The sequence below is a fragment of the Plasmodium berghei genome (assembly GCF_900002375.2).
Source record: "Plasmodium berghei ANKA genome assembly, chromosome: 9".
NCBI classification, from domain to species: Eukaryota; Apicomplexa; class Aconoidasida; order Haemosporida; family Plasmodiidae; genus Plasmodium; species Plasmodium berghei.
In genome coordinates, this window is record NC_036167.2 from 1,222,836 (window position 1) to 1,244,123 (window position 21,288).

The 21,288-nt window shown below is 23.3% G+C and overlaps 8 protein-coding genes across 8 annotated transcripts; 3 read left to right on the forward strand and 5 right to left on the reverse strand.

Annotated features, from left to right (window-relative positions):
- Positions 1 to 1,723: 1,723 nt before the first annotated feature.
- PBANKA_0933700 (mitogen-activated protein kinase 2) lies at positions 1,724 to 3,295 on the forward strand (the record flags this gene model as incomplete). The annotated part of the gene is made up of 1 exon (XM_034564942.1): positions 1,724 to 3,295. The coding sequence occupies one exon, from the start codon at positions 1,724 to 1,726 to the stop codon at positions 3,293 to 3,295; it is 1,572 nt and encodes a 523-aa protein (XP_034421688.1).
- Positions 3,296 to 4,976: 1,681 nt separating this feature from the next.
- On the forward strand, positions 4,977 to 7,070 carry PBANKA_0933800 (conserved Plasmodium protein, unknown function; the record flags this gene model as incomplete). Its single annotated transcript, XM_034564943.1, has 1 exon — positions 4,977 to 7,070. The coding sequence occupies one exon, from the start codon at positions 4,977 to 4,979 to the stop codon at positions 7,068 to 7,070; it is 2,094 nt and encodes a 697-aa protein (XP_034421689.1).
- Positions 7,071 to 8,023: 953 nt separating this feature from the next.
- On the reverse strand, positions 8,024 to 9,085 carry PBANKA_0933900 (glyoxalase I, putative; the record flags this gene model as incomplete). The annotated part of the gene is made up of 1 exon (XM_034564944.1): positions 8,024 to 9,085. The coding sequence occupies one exon, from the start codon at positions 9,083 to 9,085 to the stop codon at positions 8,024 to 8,026; it is 1,062 nt and encodes a 353-aa protein (XP_034421690.1).
- An 867-nt stretch (positions 9,086 to 9,952) lies between these two features.
- On the reverse strand, positions 9,953 to 11,068 carry PBANKA_0934000 (conserved Plasmodium protein, unknown function; the record flags this gene model as incomplete). Its single annotated transcript, XM_034564945.1, has 1 exon — positions 9,953 to 11,068. One exon carries the CDS (start codon positions 11,066 to 11,068, stop codon positions 9,953 to 9,955), a length of 1,116 nt encoding a protein of 371 aa, XP_034421691.1.
- Positions 11,069 to 12,028: 960 nt separating this feature from the next.
- On the reverse strand, positions 12,029 to 14,290 carry PBANKA_0934100 (GTP-binding protein, putative; the record flags this gene model as incomplete). The annotated part of the gene is made up of 1 exon (XM_034564946.1): positions 12,029 to 14,290. The coding sequence occupies one exon, from the start codon at positions 14,288 to 14,290 to the stop codon at positions 12,029 to 12,031; it is 2,262 nt and encodes a 753-aa protein (XP_034421692.1).
- A 1,722-nt stretch (positions 14,291 to 16,012) lies between these two features.
- Positions 16,013 to 17,667, forward strand: PBANKA_0934200 (ubiquitin domain-containing protein DSK2, putative; the record flags this gene model as incomplete). Its single annotated transcript, XM_034564947.1, has 4 exons — positions 16,013 to 16,157; positions 16,323 to 16,418; positions 16,552 to 16,680; positions 16,910 to 17,667. The coding sequence occupies 4 exons, from the start codon at positions 16,013 to 16,015 to the stop codon at positions 17,665 to 17,667; spliced, it is 1,128 nt and encodes a 375-aa protein (XP_034421693.1).
- A 709-nt stretch (positions 17,668 to 18,376) lies between these two features.
- On the reverse strand, positions 18,377 to 19,420 carry PBANKA_0934300 (UDP-galactose transporter, putative; the record flags this gene model as incomplete). The annotated part of the gene is made up of 1 exon (XM_034564948.1): positions 18,377 to 19,420. One exon carries the CDS (start codon positions 19,418 to 19,420, stop codon positions 18,377 to 18,379), a length of 1,044 nt encoding a protein of 347 aa, XP_034421694.1.
- Positions 19,421 to 20,638: 1,218 nt separating this feature from the next.
- PBANKA_0934400 (conserved Plasmodium protein, unknown function) lies at positions 20,639 to 21,159 on the reverse strand (the record flags this gene model as incomplete). The annotated part of the gene is made up of 2 exons (XM_034564949.1): positions 20,639 to 20,731; positions 20,896 to 21,159. 2 exons carry the CDS (start codon positions 21,157 to 21,159, stop codon positions 20,639 to 20,641), a joined length of 357 nt encoding a protein of 118 aa, XP_034421695.1.
- Positions 21,160 to 21,288: the final 129 nt, after the last annotated feature.

A 21,288-nucleotide genomic window follows, 5' to 3' on the forward strand; every position in this document is an offset into this window, starting at 1 on the left:
TTAAAATATATAGAAATGAATAATAAAAAGAGTATTTAAGTGCTATTAAGCCAATTAATTATGATAGTTATATTTACATAAAAATTATATTGTAATTGTCTCTATTCCGAACATTGCTATTTTCTCGTTTCTTATAAGTACAAATTACGGTGTAATAAATATATCATATCTTTATTTTATTGAATATGTTATCATTATAATTATTAGTGTATACTACAGTTTTATATCTATTTATATTGTATTACTAATACTTTACTATATGTTAATTATATTTTTTAAGTTGATTGCTCACACAATAATGTTACCGTAAAGATAACAAAAAAAAATAGGGACCAAAAAATAAAAAGTATTTCATCAAAAATAAATAAAACAAAATAAATAATTTACTTACTGTAGTATTAGAAAGTTAAATTAAACTAAACAATCTAAAAGCAGCCACTTGGGGCAATGATCATTATAATAATTAATATATAAAACAAATAAACCTAAATAAATATGAAAATCAATTAATCTACATCTATGGATGGTATTATATTTCACAAAAACCAAAAGTTCTGACCAATATTATACAAATATATATTTCTTTTCATTCTTTGTTTATTTTTTACGTCTAAACCTGATGAACTTTTAATTTTGTGTCTACTACATATCATGTTGTATAAATACTGTCAATATTTTTATATTCCATTCTGCATATTTTACTAATGCAATTTAAAATAAGGAATATGAAGGAAAATATTATATTGTATTTTCATTGAGCCCAAAATACTGCATTTAAATACTATTTATTTAATTAAATTTTCTAAATTTGTTCCTTTTTTTATGATAACAAACAATAGACATATTGTTTAATGGGAAAATACTGATAATAGTAACCAAAAAAGGGATAGAAAATTTATAGAACTTCATAATTTACTACACATATAAAGAAAAAGTTATGTGTGTATATCAAGAGAGAATATAGATATATATGCAGTACATTATAAAAATAGGTATACAAATATGTATACATAGCTATTATGAAAAAAGGAGCTAACATTTTGAAGTATTTATGAAGAATTATTATCTCATAAACTTGTAGCAAATACATTTTTAGTCTCCCAATTTTTATGTGTTTCGATTGCACGGACTTTGTTTTCTTATTTATTTTAATTTTTTAATAATATATGTATTACCTCCTTTTCATATAAAAATGCATCATATTCAATTATCATACTTATATTATTATTATCCTTGTCATAATCTCAAATATACTTGTCTTATGTAGAAACGTATAGATGCTATATTAAGCAATTTCACTTTGTTAGTAAACATATTGCGCGCTATATTTAATTACTTTTTTTTATGGAATATTTGAAAATAAAAAATTCTCTATTTTTATCTATATATTTATTAATTACACACAATAATTTCATAAATATGTATATTATGAATGTATGTATTCTTGCGGTATAAAAATCATGAAAAAAAATGCATATATGGAAATGCTAAATCGATCCATAAATAATAGTAATAACATGTATTCAAAAAGAGAATATATAATTTTAATAGCTAAAATAACGATTTTGTCAATCCATATATTTTTTGCCCGTTTATTGTTTTTAGCGTTTTCCCATACGATCATATAATATATATTTACCTGAATAATATTATATACATTGAGGAAATAAATATATACGCACATTCTCCTTTTTTACGTATAAATGTAAATTTTTTTTTCAAAATGTTGAAAAAAAAAAAAGAATACTCTGGAATTGAAAAAGAGGAAAAAAATACAAAAAAAAAAAACAATGCTTCAGAATGTTTAAGCATGCAAAATGATGATAGCACATATATAGATAGCAATGAAGAAGATAAAAGTTGGGAATACATAAATGAGAACACAAATGAAAATATAAAAAATAACGACGATATTAACAAAAAATCTGGCGAAAAAGAATACAATGCATCCGAGACAAAAAAAACCAATAATAACGAGAAAAACAAAAATAATAGTAACAATAAAACTAGCAAAATAAATGATGAAAAAATAAATATAAAAGAAGCTATTATAAAAAATGTGCATGTGCCAGATAATTACATAATTAAGCACTTAATAGGAAGAGGGTCGTATGGGTATGTATATTTAGCTTATGATAAAAATACAGAAAAAAATGTTGCAATAAAAAAGGTAAATCGAATGTTTGAAGATTTAATTGATTGTAAAAGAATATTAAGAGAAATAACAATTTTGAATAGACTAAAAAGTGATTATATTATAAGATTATATGATTTAATAATACCTGATGATTTATTAAAATTTGACGAATTGTATATAGTATTAGAAATAGCCGATTCGGACTTAAAAAAATTATTTAAAACCCCAATATTTTTGACAGAAGAACATATAAAAACTATATTATATAATTTATTATTAGGTGAAAATTTTATTCACGAATCAGGTATTATCCATAGAGATTTAAAACCAGCTAACTGTTTATTAAATCAAGATTGCTCTGTTAAAGTATGTGATTTTGGTTTAGCTAGAACGATAAATAGTGAAAAAGATACTAATATAGTAAATGATTTAGAAGAAAATGAAGAACCAGGGCCACATAATAAAAATTTAAAAAAACAATTAACTAGCCATGTAGTTACTAGATGGTATAGAGCCCCTGAATTAATCCTGTTACAAGAAAATTATACTAAATCTATAGATATATGGTCTACTGGTTGTATTTTTGCAGAACTATTAAATATGTTACAAAGCCATATTAATGATCCCACTAATAGATTTCCTTTATTTCCAGGATCTTCTTGTTTTCCACTATCTCCAGACCGTAATTCAAAAAAAGTACATGAGAAAAGTAATAGAGACCAATTAAATATTATTTTTAATATCATAGGTACACCTACAGAAGATGATCTTAAAAATATTAACAAACCCGAAGTTATAAAATATATTAAATTATTCCCGCACAGAAAACCTATAAATCTAAAGCAAAAATACCCATCTATTTCAGATGATGGAATAAATTTATTAGAATCAATGTTAAAATTTAATCCAAATAAACGAATCACAATTGACCAGGCTTTAGATCATCCTTATCTAAAAGATGTTAGAAAAAAAAAATTAGAAAATTTCTCAACAAAAAAAATTATTCTTCCTTTTGATGATTGGATGGTTTTATCTGAAACACAATTGAGATATATATTTTTAAAAGAAGTGCAATCCTTTCATCCTGAATTAGTTATACCTTCTGTATTTACTATACACGAAAACAATTTCTATAACAATGAGAAACCTAGCAGTTAATATATATATATTTCGTCGAAAGGGGTGCCCATAAACTGAGCTTGCTATCAATAAAACATCGAACTAACCCTTTATACAACTGCTTGTAAATGGGTGTAAAACAATTCTAACTTTAATACTAAATTAGTATATATTGCCAAATCGTATATTTTTTTGCGCATTTTTTGAATTTCAACATTGTGTTTCTGTAATTTATGACTTTTCTATATGTAATTCAACTTATATATATGCTAAAAGAATGAACTATTTTAAAAGTTTCCCGCATTTTCTAGACCAAGTTATTCTACATTAAATTATTCTTAATTTTTAATTAACTTTTCTCTTATAATGTTAAATTTGTACAGAAACTCAAACAAATGAAAGGGGGTATTTTTTATGCCTCATTAGTTTCACAAACACGCATTTTATGAAATGGGAGAAACACTGTTTTTTCCACGTCATATGCATGTCTAAATGCATATAATTTTTTTATTATTTTCCACCTTTTTCTTTCATTAAAATTTTTTTTAATTATTGAGAAATGCTTTTTCATTTATATAATTTTTTAATATTCTACGAATGCTCATGTTCCCAATTTACTATGAATTCGATCAATCTTATTATTAACCCATTTTATTTTACACATTATTTTTATTCCGGTAATTTTGTCAATGTATAAATACATATATTTATTTGTGTTGATTTATTCATAATGTGAATATGTCTCACTAAAAGTTCAATTTCAATAATTTTATTTTCACCTAATGAAATTGGGATATATAACAGAATAAAATAATTCAATAAGGGGGCAAAAAGGATACAATGATTTGTGTGTCAAATCGAAGAGTAAATATGCACTCATAATAGCATTAATATTTTTTTGTTTTATTATTATTGTGATGATAGTATTTTATCTTATTCTATAAAATCATTTAAGTATCATAAATAATAGTGGCACTATAAAATTGTGTATAAACAATAAAAAACTTATCAGCAGAAGAGAAAAAAACAATGATCGAAAATTAAAATCTTATTAAATTAATATATTACAAAAATTAATCCTATAAATGACGGAATTGAAGTAATGAAATAATGTATGGCCTTTTACTCCTATCGAGCGAATTATTGTTTTTTGGTCATATCCATATTTTTACTATATATTTTTTTTTTGACTATTTTCATTTTTTTTTTCATTTTTCTCAAATTTATAATATTTTCTTCCCCATTATAAAATACTGGGATACTTATAAAAGTGTATTAGTGTATAAATTGAGGGTATTAAGAAAATATACGTTCTTATATTTATTTAACGCCATCATACATTATATCTATATGCAAAATGAATAATATATATAAGTGCACATTTATGTGCATTGTATGCGTACTTATATTCACACCAATAAAAGTAATTGAGCTTTTTTTTCTTCAATTGTTTTGCTTTCATTTTTCGTTTTTGTGATTTTCTCTTTATGAGGAAAAAAGGAAAAAAAGAAAAATGGTCGTGTATTAGGAAGGAGATAATATAAAATGATGGTACGAAAGTTATATTGAATTTGTAAGTTAGTATTTAAGGCCATTATTCGAATTAATAAAAATAAAAAAGTAATAGAATATCAATTTTGCTTTATTATTATTTAAATTTTTTTTTTTCACGCCATTTAAATAAATAAGTATATACATTATATCATATCATATTAGCATTATGGATATTAATGAAAAATCCATTAATAGTAAAAACATTGTTGATAGAAATTCCACAAATAAAGAAAATAAGAAATGTGATAGAAATAAGAATGGAGAAAATGAAAAAGGGGAAAATAAAGGGGATGATGATGATAATAATAATAATGAAAGGAGCACAGATGGAATAATCATCAGTACTAAGAATATATTTTTGTTTCAATTATTTTTGTTTGTGTTATATTTTTTTGTATTGTTGATTGGCTCTTTTAATTTTTCGTTTAAATTAGTTCAAGTTAAGGAAAAACATTTATATGAACTTATGCAGGGCATCCAAAATGTGTCATCGTGTATGGATAGCACTAATTACACAAGTTATACAGGTGTAAATAAAAAAAATATTTTTTACGAAAATACGAATAAATTAATAGATAACAATGATGATAATTATCTTTCAAATATAAATTTTAAATATTATTTTACTAGAGGAAAAAGTAATAAAAATGAGATAAAAAAGACAAAAAAACTAGAAAAAAATAAAAATATTAAGTTATTTATATGTTTAAATAAAGAAAAATACATATTTTCTCAAATCGACAACCCATATAACATAATTTTAAGTTATAAAATGTATATATATAAAATTTATACATTTATTTATAACGAAATTAAAAATGCTTTTATGTATAATGAAAAACATAGTGATGTAGGTATTGTACATAGTGAGCTAATAAAACAAAACAATTTTAATTATTACAAAAATGAAGAAATTGCTAAATATTCTTACTATAATTATTTGGTGCAAAATGGAAATGATTCGTATAAAAAATCTTATATTAATGTAGAATCATTGTTTTACATTTATCTTAATGATATTTGTCGAAACCATAATTTTAGGGTTATAACATGGGAAGGTAATAAGTATGATAATAAGATGAATCATGATGAAAAGAAAAAAAATGGGATAAAAAATCCTACCAAACAGAATGAAAATAGCTTTAAGAATATACAAAATGGTAATATAAATGATATAACACTATTCATTAATCATATACATAAATATTTTAATGAAAATGAGCTAGTAAATATATTACACGAAATATATCTTGGTGCTTGCAAAGACAAAAATATTATAACTAATTATCCCCAAAATCCGAGCAATTTAAAAGTAGAAAAAAATCCAAAAGATTACATAAGCGATAATCTAACTTATGAAGAATATTATGATATATATGTTAAAATTGAAAATATGAGAAATTTTAGTAAATATAATATTTTTATGAATAATTTGAGAAAAAAAATGAAAGTCATAGAAAAATTAAAAGGATTAAATATGTGTAAAAAAAAATATTTAAACAATTTAAAAAATATCCCTTTATATTTTTTTCTTGACGACTTTTTACACACACCATGCTATACTTATAGCAAACTAATAAGTAACATATTGAGATATTATTATAATGGAATATTTTTGTACTTAATAATATTTATTGGCTGTATCCACGTCTTTTTTTCACCATTCCCCATAACTCTTGTTCATTGCCGAAGATTTTGTATATATTTTTTTATAATAATGTATCGTTTATTTATTTTATATTTCATTCCATCGATAATTCAATATATAATTTATGAGTTTCGTTATTTTAAAGAAGAAGATTATATGCACATATTTGACTATTCAGATCACGTTATATTATTTACAACGTTATTATTTATCATATCACTTGAAATTAAAGCAATTCAATACACTATCAAGCATCAAAAAATAAATTCCGAATATTTTCATTTTAGATATAATAGAAAATTATGTATATTATTATTAAGATGCATTATGTATTATTATTATATACTTATTTGCTTTTTCTTATATACAAGCTATTACACAGCTAAATATTTTCATACAACAAATGAAATATTTGTTGCATATTTTTTTTCAGCATTTTCGATATTCTTTTTCTTTTATCTATTTTTATATAAAAATTATTTCAATTTTTACAGTATAGGAATGACATCCTATCTTGATGCAAATTCTCAAATTAAGTTACCTTCTTTCCATTCTCCTTTACATACCCATGATATGTACAATATTTTACGTGATAAAATCCCAATAAATTGATATGTATTATGTAAATCCATATGAATATATGTTAATACATGACTATACATGAGCAGTTCAAATTAATTACATATATTCCCCCTATATTATCCCATATGCAGTTATATACTCTTCATATATTATAATATTGTAATCAAATATTTTATGTTGCACTTAAAAATGTATATGTAATGTTTAGACATACATTAATATATGCGTACATGTCTTATATATTTTACATATACGAAAAAAAGGTAAATAGCTGAATATACATTAAATATTACAATTTAATTTATATATTGTATAATTTTATTTTAAATTCTTAGTGTATTTTTTAAACATGCCTTAATTAATTAGTGCATACAAATCATGTTGTTTCGTTTTTTTTTCATTTTTCCAATCCATTTCATTGCCTATTTTTTTATATCAATTTAATTTTTTTATATTTGTCTTTCTTTTCAGTATACTTAACGATATTATAATCGTGTTATGAAAATAGATATATTTTAAGCATATCGTTAAGCATACATAAATAGTATTTTATTATTATGTATTTGTTTTTATTAATTTCATTTGTTTTTAAATAGGATGAAAAATTTCATGTTCTTCATCGTGATTCAACTTTTTACATTTTTGAAAAAAAAAAAATAAATAAATAAATGAAAATATAATTTATTCGTATATCTCATAATATGAATTTGTTTAAATTTGTCCAGGATGCATGCAAGAATATATATATTGTCTATATACAAATGTGTAATATTTTTCTTGCTTTATCATTGTGCTATTCCTGGAACAATGCTAATATAAAATAAAAAGGCGATATATATCAATCGCTTTGGAATAAATGACGTACACCGATATATTCCATTCACCAGATGGTAAACACACCAAAAGAAAATATATGAGTGTTTTTATATATCCTTTTAAATTATTCCTAATATTTTTTTTCAAATTTTCTTCTTTTATACACACTACTTTGGATCAAATGATGTGCCTCTTTGTACAAGTTCAATTAAATAGTTATCAGGATCATAAATAAAAGCAATATTGTTCATCAAACCTTCGTTAATTTTTTTTTTAAAAGGAATATTTAAACTCTCTAATTCTTTACAATAACTTTGTAAATCGTCCACCAAAAAGCCTATATGGCCAAACCCTCTTGGTTCTGTGTTCCCATTATGATATGCAAAATTTTCATCATTTTCTGTCCCATGATTATGAGTTAATTCTAAAACTGGTTCCCATGAACTTTTAAAATTCTCATAATTTTCATTTGATTGAAATGAATTTTTCAATAAATCAAAATTGTAGTCACTGCTTTCTGAACTCGGGTAATTCAATGAATTATTATCCTTATTATCGTAGTTTGACTTTAAGAAATATAATGAATAATCTGTATGTTTTGTATATATTAATTTCATACCTAATATATGTATATAAAAATATAGACTTTTCTTTGGATCTTTAACTCTTATCATAGTCTGAGAAAAATTGGTAATATTTTTATTATTTTTCCATTTTACTTCACTTGAGCGTTTTACTATTTCTATCCAGTAATTATTTGGATCTAATGCAAATCCAATAGTTTTCATTTTTGTCTCATGCGGTAATTTATGAAATTTCACATTTTTTTTTTTAAAAAGGTAATCGCAAAATTCAGTTACATTTTCACAATTAAATGCAATATGACCAAACCCTTTATCATTTTCATTATTCCCATTACTTAAGGTTTCATTACTATTATGATTATGTGTTAGTTCTAAACATACAGTATTTAAGTTCCATAAATATTCTTCTGATTCTTTTGTATTAGGTTTTGGGAGTTTTTTTCTTTCATCTTCATCATATGGAGGCGCTATCATAAAATATAAAGAAAAATTATATTCATTAAAATGATATGTGTGAATGTTTATCATGCCAAAATTATTTTCATAAAACTCTACAGTTTCTTTGGGGTTATTAATGCGTAGCATAGTTTGTTGCCATGTTACGTTATACTTTTTTCCTAGTATTAATCCTTTTTTGTCTTCCATTTTGATGCTAATTTTTATATTTATTCCTATGGGATAAACTAATGTTATTTTTAAATATATTGAACAAAAATTATAAAATAAAGTATAAAGTAGATTGGCGATATTTTATGGATATATATATATAATGGAGGAATACTTTAATTTTCTATATTTAAAACGGGAAAAATAAGCATGGTTTCTTTACTCTATATTTATTTGCATAAGCAATTTTACGAAAATTAGTATATTCATAAAAAATAAAAATAAAAGCAAGAAAAAGGAAATTTATGAGCACATATAATACACATATTATATATATATAATTAAAAAATATTTCAAAATTAAGCATTACAACAGCCATAACATCACTAATGCGAAGTGGCGCTCAAATCTAAATATTTCCATTTCCTCTTAAATAAAGTTAATATATATTATATCATTTCATTTTCACTTTTTTAAATATGCTATATGTTATTTTTTTATATTTCTTAAAATTAAAAAATTTATTAAGTTAAATTTTACACATGGCAAAACCTCTAATGTAAACCAAAGTAAATAAAATAAATGAAATAAATAATCATTGTGAAATTATATTTTTAAAGATTTTACTTAAAACATGTTATTTTATTATAAAAGTATGAATTACAAATAAATTTTTTAAAAAAACAGCATAAGAAATTTAATAGATTGAACTATTTAATTTATAAACTTTATTATACTATTTTGGAGGCGTGGATGATAACGAAAAAAATATTTAAAAATTATATCAAATAGAATAAAAAATATAAAACATATACAAAAAAAGACGAAAAAAAAAGAAAGACTAACTTAGGATTTATCAATTACATGCTTTTTTTAATGAGAATAGCTGAATTGAATATAAGAAATTTATAATATGCCTAAAATAGTTTTCCTTTTTTTTTTGGGTTTATTAAAAATTAATGGATTATCATTTACAACATTATTAGGAATGCTTGGGTTTTTATTAGACTTATTTGGATTATTAAAATTCTTCGAATTATTATTTTTTTTAATGTTATATAGTTCATTAGTTTTGCCAATGTTATGATTGTTATTATTACTAGCATGTTGTATATTTTTGTGCATTCTATTTGTAGCATTATTATTTCCTTCTAATTCGTTTACATTTTTAAAGGTATTATTAATTTGGATATTGTTCGATACCTTTTCATCGCTCTTATATTTCTTAGCGAAAAAAGTGTTGCCTTTTTCGAGTGAAACATTATTTCCTCCATAATCAATTGTAAATAAATTGCTAATATCATCATAAGCAGTATCTTGATTATTTAAATTTTCATTTTTAATAACATTAGGTTTGCAATCATTTGAAATAATAATATCAGTATTGATATCTGTAGTTATTTCTGTATTATTATGTTCTATAATTTTATTATAAATTTGTTTGTCAATTATTTCATTATTTAAATCTTTATCGTCCTTATTCACAGTTAAAATTGCGATAGGATTATCTTCACTTTCTTGATTTTCACCATTTGAAATAATTGAATTTGTTTTGTGCTTTATTGCATTTTCTTCAATTTCATTGATTAAGAAGAATCCGATTTTTTCCTGGGGAACCAGATGTTTTTTCGATTGAGTTGCAAATTCGTTTAAATTATTTTTATCATTTTTAGGTAAATTTAATATATTTATTTTTTTTTTGCTGTTACAAAGTTTGCATTGATATAGGATTACGTTTTTATTGCCCATTTGCTTAACTTCACAATTGTAAAATGGGATATATATTAAATTGCAATGATGACAACATATATTATCAAAATACAATGTGTTTTTCGTAATATTTTTAATTAAACTAACATATTTCATTGATAATTTTGCATTTCCATAAACACTTGATAATGCCAAATTCCATAAATATTCAATTCTTTTATCCAGTTGTCCATTCCCTGTTAAATTGAAGAAATTAATTCGATTTTCGTGAAAATATGTGGCATTTTTCTCTTCAGCATTTTCATTGTACATATTTTTTTTATAAATATATTACAGACATTAAAGTTAGAAAATAATATATAACAAACTGAATTTGTATGCGCATAATACGTATTTTATGTGCTATTTTTGCATAGAGTGAAAGGAAAATAACGAACAATTTTTTTTTTCTTCTTTCAGTTAGATAAAAAGAGTGATATAATTTTGGGAACTTAATTGAAAAATTCACCATAGTAAAGGTTCAACATCTTTCGATTATTTTAACTTTTTATTTTTATTTTTTTGTAATTTTTTTATAGAAACGCATATATTTATATGTTGCGTATTATTCATTTATTCTTATGCAGAACAATGGAATATTTAAAGAAAAAAAATTAAAGGTGCAAATAAGAGTTATTCATCCAAAAAAAAAATATAACATTTTTTTTGGTCGTTTATATAAAAATACGATTATAAATATTGTTACACAAAAAACAAAATAATAATACGAAGAATTGTGTTGATTTTCTTTTCACATTATTTCTTCGCTTTATATGGAATATTTTTTATTTAATAAAAAAAATATAATGTACAATCAAAGTAAAATCATAAATTATGATGGTGAAGTTTTGCGAACCAGGGTATACTGTCATTAAGTTGAACATGTTTTTATTTGGGGATTTTTCGCATGATAATATGGATAATATATATGCACGTGTAGCACATGGTTACATTTTGTGCAGTTAAAGAATGGAAATATTTAAAACGTCTCAAATTTGTAGGAATACTATTATATATTCAGTGGGAGTATTGGATTATCATTAGCAAATTTGTTCGTCAGTCTTTTGGCATATCCTCAAAATGACATTGAACACTTTTTTATTAACCTGTTATTTTATTATTTTATTTTGACATCCCCCTCCCGCAATATTAACGTGCATATGAACTTGATACTTTGGGTGAAGCGATATGTAATCCATAAAGGTATATTTACAAACATTATATCGAATTAGTTTATTTTTTAAATTTCTCGTAATATTTCTTCAAGTTGTTTGGGTTTTCAACTAACTTAATATAAGTAGTGTTTCCATCAGAAGAATACGAAATTGAACCGGGAACAACCTTAAACTTTTTCATGAGAAAATCGATTCTTTCCTTTGCCTGACTGGTTGAAAAGGAAAGAGTTAATACTTGGACATTTTTTATTTTATTAGCTAAATTTTGTATTATATTTATAAGAACATCACAATTTGTTCCATGTTTCGAAGAAATTGGTAAAACATTTACTGGTTTATTTTTATATAAATTATATAATTGATCTTGTGATAATTTGTCTATTTTATTCCACACTTCTACAATATTATTTTTTATAAATTCATTTGTTATTCCTATTTTTACTAAAGTGTCTAATACACATTTTTTTTGCTCGTCTTTATACGGATGAGTAACATCAATTACATGAATAATAATGTCAGCCTTTTTGATGGCTTCTAATGATATCATAAATGATTCGTATAAAGAATATGGGACATTTTGGATAAAACCAACTGAGTCAATAAATATAGTAGAATGACTATTAGCTATATTTAAACTTTTATATGAATTATCTAAAGTTTGAAAGAGTAAATTTTTTGCTTTTAAATTTGAATTTGTTAAGCAATTTATTAATTTTGTTTTTCCAACATTTGTATAGCCTACTATTGCAATTAAAGCTTTATGTTTCCTTGAATTGTTTTGTAAATTATTATTATTTTTACATTTTATTAATTCTTTTTTTAATTTATTATAAATGTTATTAATTATTCTTTTTTCGTATTCTTTATATGTTTCTGTACTTTTTATAAAACTGCAATTATACCCTAAATATTCATAATCCATTTTTATATATTTTTTTTTATTATCTATATCAAATATATTTTGTTTATCATATTTATCTTCCTGATCAATAAAAGATTTCCCTAAAACATTGTTCTCAATATACTTTATATATTTAATTCTTGATCTATTGTTATCAGAATATGTGTTAAAAATAAAATTGGCTCGAGCTAGTTCCAGTTGTAATTTACTTAAGTTACTTTTTGCTCTACTTTTTAAAATGTATAATATGATGCTATATCGGTCAAAAATTTCTACATATAGTGGTATATGTTTTTTTTTTTGGTTTTTATCAATTTCAATACTTGATTCGTATGAGCAGGTTTCTTCTATGTCTTCTGAATTCTCTACTTCGTCCTCATGAAATTCCATTTTTTCTGAATCTTCTTCTACATCTTCCACATCTACATAATTATTATACATGTCAAAATAAGTGGAACGATTAATAGTGATATCATTACTATCATTCATATTATCAGAAATTTCATTATCAAAGTTGCATTTTAACAATCTTGAAGATGACAAATAATTTGTTTCCATATGTTTCTTATTATTTAATTTTAATTCATCATGATAACTTTTTAATATACTATTAAATAGAAAATCTAAATTTTGAAATTGTTCAGGTGATAATATTGTATTGATAAATATGTAAGGTGTTGGATTTTTAAGATAATATTTAGAAATTTCATTTATTTTTCCTTTATTGAAATAAAATTTGTTGTCTATTCGATTAACTTTAATTAAAATAGATTCAGCAATTTTACGTTCTACGTCTTCATATTTTGGATGTATTATATCCCCATAATTATTTTCATTTGGCTTGTTCTTTTCATGAGTTTTATTCATGTTATTATTAATATTCTTTGAGTCTCCATTATTATTAACTAATTTATTATTATTTTTATTATTCCCCTTTGTATTATCATAAATTTCAAATTGTTTATAGCAAACATCAGTTGATGCACTGTGCTCTGTCATATCAACCTGGTCATTTCCAGTTTTATGTTCATCGAAATAATTATTTACTTTGGTGAAATCATTATCATCTGTTTTATATGTATGTATTATTTTTTGAAAAGATAAATTATTTTCATCTTCTACTTTATTATTATTATTACATATGTTAGAGGGTGATGATAGATACTCCCAACCCCCTGATGGCATAGAAATTCCATGGGATATTTTAAACCCCGCTGATCGAGCTAATCCCAAAGCTTCCTGAGCATCATAAATTATTTCATTGAAATTTTTAGAACTGTTTTTTTTGTCTTTAAAAATTGGGTGTAAAACTATAATTTCCGTATTTTTTTTGTTAATTAATTTGACCTTTGTTATATATGTAAAATGCCTTTTTTCTCCTATATGTGTAACTTTTAATATTTTTAGGATACTACTCATCTCGAAGCTCGTGTTGGATTTTAGGATGATATATATGAATAAAATACTAAGGAAATTTATAAAAAAAACAATAAACATGTAAATTAGGGCAAATCCATATAATGATATTATTGCAGAGAAAAAAAAAAAATAAAAATAAAAGTTTCAAATATGTGAGATATCCCCTCTTCTAACCTTTTTTTCTTTTTGAGATTTTCTATATTTTTTCAAAATACAAAAAAGGAACGATTTTATTTTTCTCTCAAAAAGCGAACTTAAAATTAATTTCTTATCATTTATTTACAAAATTTCAATTTTGTGCAGTATAGACATACCATTTTTGTTATGTTAATTTAACGATTTGAAATATTTTGCTAATTTTATATTTATCATATATCTTTTTTAATGGGTCTACACATTGAAATGCGCTATTATAATATGATGCATTGGCTCGATTGAAATTATTTTTATTAAACCATCATTCACAATAGTACCATGAAGTATAATAACAATAGAGCGTCATATTAAGTGATTGTTATTTTTCCCTTTTTTAAAAGAAGTTTTTTTTTCAATCCATAGATTCAATTAGTAGAATACTTTATTCTGGTTAAGTAGCGTATTTTTAATATAAAAAGAAAGAAAACTATATTGCTTATATTTATCTACAATCATAAATTATGAAGTCATATTCATTTTATTTTGTATGATGTGATATATTTCGGGTTGCGATACTACATACTAATTCTACACTATTAATGTGTATCAAAAAATAAAAGTTTAATCCCAATTGATTTCATATGTGAAAATACCTAATTATCCATGTTTCTTAATTTTTTGAATAAATCAAACAAATTAATGAATTTTGTTGGCTTTATAATGCTTCTAGATGTATGCCATTATTATTATTATTATTATTATATATATATGCACACATAATACATTAAATTTATTTTGATTTCCTATTTAAAAGAACAAAAAATATATATAATAGTTAAAGGAACGTACTATAGTTATTTCCTGTTTTAGTTATAATATTATTTAAAAACAATTTATAAAATTACGAAATAATTTACTATATAATTTACATCCTTTTTCGAAAAAAATAATATGTTAAATGTTAGGTAATTAAAAACACCTATTAAAATAGAATGACACATATATATAATAATACTGACAATACTAATAGTAGTACATATCTAAGTATATATTAATTTACTTGTCAATCCAAAGTAAAACGGCTATTGTAATTATAACATATATATGTACTTCCATATATAGATACTATTCGTTCGTATATATTATATTGATTAAAATTATATATATATATAATTTGTATATTTCGCATATTGCATTTTTCCCGTCATGCAAATATATATATTTCCATTTTGTATGTATAAATAAATAATAATAATATTTAATACGAATCTTTACTACATAAAATAGCACACCAGAAAAAAACATTTAATGATAATTATAATATTCTATATTTTGACAATTACGAAAAATATTATAAAAAGATAAAAAATATATAATTTTTTTTATAAAATATTTATTAAATTCAACTTAAAGTAATATAAAATAGTAAAGATATTTTGAATAAAATAGCTATTTATTTTAATAAATAAATGTTTATTTCAAAAATAAATTGTAAATATTCGCATGTATATATGCATAAAATTGTACAAAATTTATAACTGAAAAATTAAATAAACTTCAAGATAATTTTAATTAAAAGAAATAAAAATGACTATTAATGTTTCATTTAAAGTTACTGGAGGTAAAGAGTTTACAATATCAATTGAACCGACGATAACGGTCATGGAATTAAAACAAAAGTGTGCTGAACATGTAGATATACCCGTTGAATCTCAGAGAATTATATTTAAAGGTTTATATTAAATAAAATATCAATAATATTGGAAATATTAATATAATGTGTATTGTTAATAATTCTCATTCATCTAGCCAACGTGCTGGAATGATAATAGATGCAGAATGATTACAATGTCGAGCTTCATATATATTTATTTGTACTTATTTTTTTCTTTTTAAGGGAAAATATTAAAAGACAAAGAACCATTAACTTTATATAGCGTAGCTGATGGAAATGTAATGCACTTAGTTCGTAGTTCTGTTCCAACAAAGGATTGTAAGCAGAAAAATGAAAAAATACAACCCTAGCAAAAAATATTTTTTAAGATATACTACATGAAATAAAAATTAAGAAAACAGTTTACATGTGCACTAATATTTATACATGCATAAATTTATAACTTTTTTAGCTGAAGCCGAAAAAGAAAATAATAAGGAAAGCAATTCAGCAGCAGATCAAAACCAAGGCGTAAATGAAAACTTAAACAATTTTAACGACAATCCCTTGGTACAAATGTTGATGCAACGAGGAGCAGGAGGTATAAACTTCTACATACTTTTAATGCGCATATGAATTGTACCAAGCATATTTATATACATTAACATATCAAACTTGTATATAAAATATGATTGTATGCTGCTTGGAAATTTTCCATTTTTTTCTCATTTCATTTTTAAATATGTAAACCATTTATATATCTGTAAACACTCGTATAAGTTTATGTGGTTCTGTTTCTACAATTGATCAATTTTTTTTTCGAATCGCAGTTGATATGAATAGCTTTGGGCAAGGAGCTGGAGATGGAAATTTCAATTATGGAAATTTAGCAAGCATGTTAAATCCAAATGGAAATGGTGAATTTAATAGAGAAAGTATAAGTTCTTTATTAAATAACCCATTAGCTAGATCATTAATGAATGAACTTAGTAACAATCCGGAAATGCTTACAAACTTAATATCAAATAACCCATTATTAAGAAATACATTTTCTCAAAGCCCTCTTATGCAACCTATGTTGGATAATCCAAACTTGTTGAGAGAATTTATGAGACCTGAAGTATTACAAGCAGGTTTACAAATAGAAAGTGCACTAAATAATAATCAAAATAATAATAATAATAACAATAATAATCAAGGAGGTTTAAGAATGGAAGATTTATTAAGTAATTTAAGTAATTTTGCAAATGCCAATCCAAATGGTGGCTTAAATAGTTCTAATGGCAATAATGCTAATAACCTTAATTCCCTTTTCCAATCTCCTGAATTATTACAAACTTTTCAACAAGTTATGAGAGGAAACCCTAATTTAGGAAATTTTAACTTTGGAAATTTAGCTCAAAATTTAAATTTGAATACACCAAATATAACTGATAATAGGCCACCTGAGGAAAGATATGCCTCTCAATTGGTAAGTCTTCAAGAAATGGGATTTATTGACAATGATGCAAATATCCAAGCTTTGCAAGAAACTGGAGGAGATGTCAATTCTGCAGTTACACGCCTATTAGAAAGGGGGTTTAACTGATTTGTATGAGTAATATTAAAATACATTATTTTATATTGTGTAAAGAAAATTTATACCCACTTCATGCGCATATGCGGAAAAGAAAAAAAATTACTTATGGGTATTATTTATATTATGTTTGGGGGCATAGCATAGCCAAATTATAACTTATATACAAATTTATATATACATGCTTTATATGAGGTCACTTTTGAATTTGTTCAAATAATTAGAAAATAAATCAATAATTTAATGTGTTTTTCCTATTTTAACGTATGTATTTTTCATCATCTTTTATATAGAGATGCAAATTTTCGATTTCCATTTAATATTGCATTGTATCATGTATAATAGTGTAAATTTTTATTTGCACCACATTTTACCCATTTTTTTTCATTTTTGTATATATAAACTTTAAAAAAAATATATAAATTTTATCTAAATTTTCACATATGGGCACAATAGTCGTAATAACATACTATTTATGTGATATATTTTCGTTGGCATGTTTCACCATTGAAACTAGAAAATGTTTTATGAAGTTGAACAGAAACATACAAAATATAACATAATAAAAAAGTACGAAGCGAAATGAAAAAAAACCGAGAAATAAGGGTCGTAAAAAAAAAAATTGCACTATAAAGTTGGTAAGAAATAAAAAACTAAAGGATATGAATACAAAGGAATTCCCCAACTTTTTATACGGTGCTGTTATACATTTTTTCGGAAGTTACATATTTTTTTTATGATTTTTTTTGGTGTTTTTCTTCAAATAGTTTTGTATAATAAGTGTTGAGAATATAACAATAATGCAAATCCATTGCAAAGGTTTCAAAACATGGCCAAACAAGTATACTGAAACAACTGTACTTAAAGCTTTTCTAAGTGTTGTAAATAAACTAGTATATAAACTACCATATACTTTAAGAGAATAAAATATAAAGAATTGGCCTAAAGTTCCACTTATTGAAAATCCTAATATATAATAATAAGAGTTTGGATATTTAGCTAAAAATGCATATGGTTTTGCACCTTCAATTAATAATGAAGCAACTAAGTTAAAAAAAAATGCAAAAATATTAACATAAAACATTAAATTAAATGAGTTAACATTATATTTACTCAATAATTTATCTTGTCTTGGTCCTGTTAATCCATCACATACTAGTGAAATGCATAAAAGTAAAATTCCAAATGTTGTTTGATGCATTTCTTTTGTGGTGTTTGTCTTTAATAAATTAAATATGATTAATGAAGTTGTAATTAAAAATACAGATATATAATCATAATATGGATACTTTTTTCCAAAAAATAAATAACCTCCAACTATTATTGGTATCATTTTACCCGATTTTACAAGAACCTGAGTTGGGAAATTTACATGACGTAATGAATAATTTGTGGCTATCATTGCTATAGAATAAGTAATAGATATTAACATTATTTGTGTTATGAAATATTTATCAATATTCTTTTTCATACTTCGTAAAAATTTCTCATTATTTAGCATGCTTTTAGTAAATATAGATAATAAACTACCTAAACTATTCGATAAACATAAAATGCATATTAAAAATATATTGTAATAAAATTTATCCTTTCCTTTTCCTAAAGTTGGAATTTTTTCTTGATAATATCCAAAAATTAAAAAAAATATATATATTCCACTAATACAAAATAACCCATTTAAAAAGTTGTAAAGACTTGATCCCTCCTCGAGGTCTTTCTTCAAAAACGAAAATTTCCCCTTTTGGGATTTCCCTACGCCCATCATTTTTATCTCACTATATATGTAAATAATATGTAGTATATGCTTGTATTATGTGCTTCGATTCTCAAAAATAATGAATATATGCAAAGTTGCACGTTAAATCGGCTATATCTATTTCTTTCCTCTGTATATATTTTTTTTTCCTTATTTCCTTACATAATTATCAAATTATATTTCTTTGCTCTACTAAACTTGCTGAATAAAATTTCGTTCATGCAATAATTTTTCTAAAAAACACAATAAAACATAAATAACTTCTACATATATATATATATTGACTAATCATTAATGCATCTTTGTTTTTTTTTACTTTTGTACATATAATTTTTTTTTAAGGAAAAAAAATATTATTTTAATAGTGTATTACACAATTGTGCATGCTTAAAAAATCTAATAAATATGTGCAAAAGTGTGAATAATTGTAAGGGCGAATTTTTTTTTAATGTTAAAATGTTTTAATAAATAATACGTCATACTAAATAATATGTACCGATAAAATGATACAAAAAATAATAATTAATTTTAATAAACATATTTTTATTATGTGAAATTAATAAACTTATATTCATACACCACTCAGGAAATCCCTTTTCCATTATTCGGTAGCCAATGAAACATCGCATTTATGCGTATTTTGTATTTATAGATATTCATATGTTTTTTCTTTTACCAACCGAAGAAAGAAATACAAAATCGTATAATATAGGAGTAATTATTTCATGATAGAAGTTTAAGTGCATACATTTTCTTTAATGGCAGCTAAGGTGTTATTTTTTACATAATTAAATAATGTAGTTGTATTAAAAAATAAAAAGAAAAACATATGTATATTGAATGTATTCATTGTAGCATACCCCCGTATGCTTTAAGCATTTGATTATTCTTTAGAAGAATTAAAAAAATAGTAATAATAATATGGGAAGTTAGCAAAAATGCAACCTAAACATGGATATGCAATGCGCATAAGTGTGTATATGATCATATGTATCTTAATATAACAGATCTTCATGCGATTGTAGGCATGCACATAATACATATACTATTCATATTTATACACACTGTTTAATAAAAAAAAATATACAAAATAATATATTTGAATATTAAAAACGAAACAATTGAATTAAAAATATAACTAAAAAAAATCAAATAGTAATTGTAATAATATGTTTTAATTGAAAATTGTTTAAATAAAATATGGCACTATTTAACCACGTAATTATGTCATCGATATCTCAAACTAACACGCTCGCCCATCCTTTTTCTTTTTCTTCTCAAAGCTAACTTTGTTTTTTTATTTTTAAATCTCAATATATCCTGTGACATAAAAGAAAAGGGAAGCGACGATTTTATACATTTCAAATCACATAATATATGTACAGTGTATAACAATATGTTTACTATATATTTTACACCATTACATACCACACAAACACATATAAATGATGCACATATGCAATTATAATTGCAGATTATTAAACCTGGCATTTTTGTTTGACGATATAATTCTGTTCGCTTTCGTTTAAGTTGGATAAAAAAAAATTGTTATTCAGGAAGTTTAAATATTTTAAAGCCTCATTATCTCTAGTTGCAGCTAAGTTATCATTGCAATCATATTTTAATTGGCCATATTTTACAAAATTATTTTTTTTATTATAAATGTAAGACAATTTTAAGGAGCATATTATACTTTTTGATAAGAGAAACGTGTTTTTAATAGGGATGCTAAATTTGAAAATGTTCATTTTTTTTTATTTTTTCATTCAATTCACTATTTATTCAAATGTTTTAATTTCTTTATTGTTTCTTTTGTCTACAGTTATAAAGGTAAGTATGCCACTTTTATTTAGCTAATATAAGTGCAATTAATATGT